The sequence below is a fragment of the Nerophis lumbriciformis genome, linkage group LG07, assembly GCF_033978685.3.
Source record: "Nerophis lumbriciformis linkage group LG07, RoL_Nlum_v2.1, whole genome shotgun sequence".
Classification (NCBI taxonomy): domain Eukaryota; kingdom Metazoa; phylum Chordata; class Actinopteri; order Syngnathiformes; family Syngnathidae; genus Nerophis; species Nerophis lumbriciformis.
Window position 1 is genome coordinate 9,392,501 of NC_084554.2, and position 5,000 is coordinate 9,397,500.

The 5,000-nt window shown below is 44.4% G+C and overlaps 1 protein-coding gene across 2 annotated transcripts in view; it reads right to left on the reverse strand.

Annotated features, from left to right (window-relative positions):
- Positions 1 to 5,000, reverse strand: part of LOC133609850 (guanine nucleotide exchange factor VAV3) — a 253,478-nt gene that overhangs the window by 1,372 nt on the left and 247,106 nt on the right. For both annotated transcript variants that reach the window (XM_061965862.1, XM_061965861.1), the window contains 2 exons: positions 3,987 to 4,138; positions 1 to 2,119 (listed from right to left, as the gene is read on the reverse strand). The exon at positions 1 to 2,119 is cut by the window's left edge and continues 1,372 nt beyond it. In XM_061965862.1, coding sequence (XP_061821846.1) covers positions 2,075 to 2,119; positions 3,987 to 4,138 — 197 coding nt within the window. In that variant the 3' untranslated portion in view covers positions 1 to 2,074. The remainder of the gene's footprint in view (positions 2,120 to 3,986; positions 4,139 to 5,000) is intronic.

Below are 5,000 nucleotides of genomic sequence, written 5' to 3' on the forward strand. Positions count from 1 at the left end.
TTGTGGTGGACGTTACTTTTTGGTCTGTTTAAAAAATTGCCAGCCCTGTCACGGCAACACAAATGTCCACTACAGTGGACGTTTGCTTTCAGGCTGTCAAACCAAACCCTATTTAATATAAATGCTGTTTAATTTTGGTGTACATCCTTCCTGAGAACTAGTGTCTATTGTGGTGGACGTTACTTTTCGGTCTGTTTAAAAAAATTGTCAGCCCTGTCACGGCCTCACAAATGTCCACTACAGTGGACGCTGGCTTTCAGGCTGTCGAACCCCACCCTATTTAATATTAATGCTGTTTAATTTCGGTGTACATCCTTCCTGAGAACTAGTGTCCATTGTGGTGGACGTTACTTTTCGGTCTGTTTAAAACATTGCCAGGCCTGTCACGGCCTCACAAATGTCCACTACAGTGGACGCTGGCTTTCAGGCTGTCGAACCCCACCCTATTTAATATTAATGCTGTATAATCTACATCCTTCCTGAGAACTAGTGTCCATTGTGGTGGACGTTACTTTTCGGTCTGTTTAAAAAATTGCCAGCCCTGTCACGGCCACACAAATGTCCACTACAGTGGACGCTGGCTTTCAGGCTGTCGAACTCCACCATATTTAATATTAATGCTGTATAATCTACATCCTTCCTGAGAACCAATGTCCATTGTGGTGGACGTTACTTTTCGGTCTGTTTAAAAAATTGCCAGCCCTGTCACGGCCACACAAATGTCCACTACAGTGGACGCTGGCTTTCAGGCTGTCGAACTCCACCATATTTAATATTAATGCTGTATAATCTACATCCTTCCTGAGAACCAATGTCCATTGTGGTGGACGTTACTTTTCGGTCTGTTTAAAAAATTGCCAGCCCTATCACGGCCACACAAATGTCCACTACAGTGGACGCTGGCTTTCAAGTTGTCGAACCCCGCCTTATTTAATATTAATGCTGTATAATCTACATTCTTCCTCAGAACTAGTGTCCATTGTAGTGCACGTTGCTTTTCGGTCTGTTGTTGTCGTCGGAGTTTTTAAAAATTGCCAGCCCATTTCGCAGCAACATAGATGTCCATTACAGTGGACGATGGCTTTCAGGCTGTCGAACCCCACCATATTTAATATTAATGCTGTTTAATCTACATCCTTCCTGAGAACCAGTGTCCTCTGTGGTGGACGTTACTTTTCGGTCTGTTTAAACAATTGCCAGCCCTGTCACGGCCACACAAATGTCCACTACAGTGGACGTTGGCTTTCAGGCTGTCGAACCCCACCATATTTAATATTAATGCTGTTTAATCTACATCCTTCCTGAGAACCAGTGTCCATTGTGGTGGACGTTACTTTTCGGTCTGTTTAAAAAATTGCCAGCCCTGTCACGGCAACACAAATGTCCACTACAGTGGACGTTGGCTTTCATGCAGCCTATTTTGCTCAGGAATAAAAATGGTTCAAACAGGGGCACAAAATAAGAGAAACAAAGATTTTAAATAACAGATTGTTGTATTTGACGACGACGGGTCAGACCGTAAAATACCTCCCAATTAGATAACGCCTCCCGCGGACGGGCTCCCGTCGCCGGAGTGGCGGGCGATAAGCGAGGGATCACTCACCAGCCAAAACACTAGAGTCTGCTGCGGAGATAAGGAATGTGAGCGGCGAGGGGGGAAAGCGGAACAACGGCCATCAATTGCGCGGACGCCGTCTTTATCTCGACGTATCCTGCGTGAGACCGCCGTGGTGGCAATCTGGCGGGGGGGCGGGGCTGCCGTGAGTCATCAATACCACACAGGAAGAGTGGAACCTGTGAGAAATATTCCAGGAACCAAGTTGGCAGCAAAAAAACGGTGGTTGGGGGGGCAGAAAGAGGCGGGAAAAATGATGGATAGCGAGGCGAGGAAGTCTGGCGAGCTCTCCCGCCCCGCTGACAGGCAAGCTGCTGCCTGCAGACCATGACGTTACTTGAGCAGAGCCCTTTTTCTCTTCCCTTTATTTGCTCCTGAAGGCCTCTGGAGGAGTGAAAGCAACAAGGCCTCGCTGGCTCTCAGCTGATTGGTCGGCGTTCTTCTCCTCGCCGGGGGCGTTCACTCCTCACCTTCTTCTACGTACGTGGACGGGAACCAGCCGATCTGAAGAAGAGAGGTAGGTGACGCTTAGTCGCCGTTTGAACCACGTAGCACAAAACCAGTGAAGTTGGCACGTTGTGTAAATGGTAAATGAAAACAGAATACAATGATTTGCAAAAGCGGGGGGGGGTGTATATTGTAGCGTCCCGGAAGAGTTGGTGCTGCAAGGGGTTCTGGGTATTTGTTCTGTTGTGTTTATGTTGTGTTACGGTGCGGATGTTCTCCCGAAATGTGTTTTGTCATTCTTGTTTGGTGTGGGTTCACAGTGTGGCGCATATTTGTAACGGTGTTAAAGTTGTTTATACGGCCACCCTCAGCGTGACCTGTATGGCTGTTGATCAAGTATGCTTTGCATTCACTTGTGTGTGTGAAATTGATATTATGTGATTGGGCCGGCACGCAAAGGCAGTGCCTTTAAGGTTTATTGGCGCTCTGTACTTCTCCCTACGTCCGTGTACACAGCGGCGTTTTAAAAAGTCATAAATTTTACTTTTTGAAACCAATACCGATAATTTTCCATATTACATTTTAAAGCATTTATCTGCCGAAAATGTCGGCAGTCCAATATTATTGGACATCTCTACAAATAATCATTAACTTAGAAAAAAAGTTGTCACAGGGGCATTTTTACCACTGTGTTACATGGCCTTTCCTTTTAACAACACTCAGTAAACGTTTGGGAACTGAGGAGACACATTTTTTAAGTTTCTCAGGTGGAATTCTTTCCCCTTCTTGCTTGATGTACAGCTTAAGTTGTTCAACAGTCCGGGGGTCTCCGTTGTGCTATTTTAGGCTTCACATTTTCAATGGGAGACAGGTCTGGACTACAGGCAGGCCAGTCTAGTACCCGCACTCTTTTACTATGAAGCCACGTTGATGTAACACGTGGCTTGGCATTGTCTTGCTGAAATAAGCAGGGGCGTCCATGATAACGTTGCTTGGATGGCAACATATGTTGCTCCAAAACCTGTATGTACCTTTCAGCATTAATGGCACCTTCACAGATGTGTAAGTTACCCATGCCTTGGGCACTAATACACCCCCATACCATCACACATGCTGGCTTTTACACTTTGCCCCTAGAACAATCCGGATGGTTCTTTGCCTCTTTGTTACGGAGGACATGACGTCCACAGTTTACAAAAACGATTTGAATTGTGGACTCGTCAGACCACAGAACACTTTTCCACTTTGCATCAGTCCATCTTAGATGAGCTCAGGCCCAGCGAAGCCGGCGGCGTTTCTGGGTGTTGTTGATAAATGGCTTTCGCTTTGCATAGTAGAGTTTTAACTTGCACTTACAGATGTAGCGATGAACTGTAGTTACTGACAGTGGTTTTCTGAAGTGTTCCTTAGCCCATGTGGTGATATACTTTACACACTGATGTCGCTTTTTGATGCAGTACCGCCTGTGGGACTTGAACCTGGGTAGGTATTTTGAACATTTTGGGGACTTTTGCAGACTTTTCTCCCACACTTCAGGTGGTACTTTGCTGGGTGCGTTTTGGACATTTTGGGCATCCTGGGACTCGTGGGACTCGAACCAGGGTGTGATTTTTGAAAATTTTTGGGACTTTTGCCGACTTTTCTCACTTTTCTCCCCGCCTTCCCGTGGGACTTTGCTGGGCACGTTTTGGACATTTTTTGCATCCCGGGACTTGTGCGGCGAGACTCGTGGGACTGGAACCCGGGTAGGTATTTTATACAAAATTGGGACTTTTGAACATTTTGGCCGCCTTTTCCCCTCTTCTTCCCCGCCTTCTTGTGCACCATTGCTGGGTGTATTTTGGACATTTTGGACATCCCGGTGTCCGGCGGGACTCGTGGGACTGGAACCCGGGTAGGTATTTTGGACAAAATGACAGCTTACCCTGCCGTTGACCTCGCCCCTCCACCACCCGTTGGCTCCGGACTTGGTGTAAATCTTCACCACGTCGCCCTCCTGCAGCGAGAGTTCTCGCGTGTCACGTGAGCTGAAGTCGTAGCGGGCGATGGCCACGCCGATCACCTTGGGCGTAAACACTGCAGGGCGGAACAACACACCACACAGCTGTTAGTCGTTTGTGCGAAAATATATCATACTAAAATGTATTATACCGGCGGTGTCCAAACGTCACGAGACGACGACATGAGTTCAATTTCAATGTTCATATTACGTTTAAATGCCCTCCTGTTATATTGTGGACAATGTAAAAAAAACTCAGGTGTACTTTCTTGTCGTCAAAAGCACAGCATTAATTTCTAAGACCCAATACGAACAACCTTCCCTAGTCATGGTGCGGGGAAAAATACCGTATTTTTCGGACTATAAGTCGCAGTTTTTTCAAAGTTTGGCCGGGCTCCAGTGCGACTTATATATGTTTTTTTCCCTTCTTTATTATGCATTTTCGGCAGGTGCGACTTATACTCCGGGGCGACTTATACTCCGAAAAATGCGGTACATAGAAAATCAACCAGCACAAAAAGTTAACATAACACAACCTGCTCACTGAACTTTGTGGATTTTATATATATATATATATATATATATATATATATATATATATATATATATATATATATATATATATATATATATATATATATATATATATATATATATATAAATATATATATATATATATATATATGAAAAGGTCCCATCACCATTCAAAAAAAAAATCTGAATTAATTGCAAGGCATGATGGGAAAAATTTAAAACTCTCTCCACACTTATCCATGTTTGACTTTTAGCTGCTTGATATTTCTGATTGATTACAATGTTTTAAAGAAGTCGTCAGGGAAGTAAACAAAGTAGGAGTTGAACTTTCACATACTCTTAATATTAAATTAAAATAAGTATCAATTATATATCCATTATATTAATAATATATACAGTACAGGC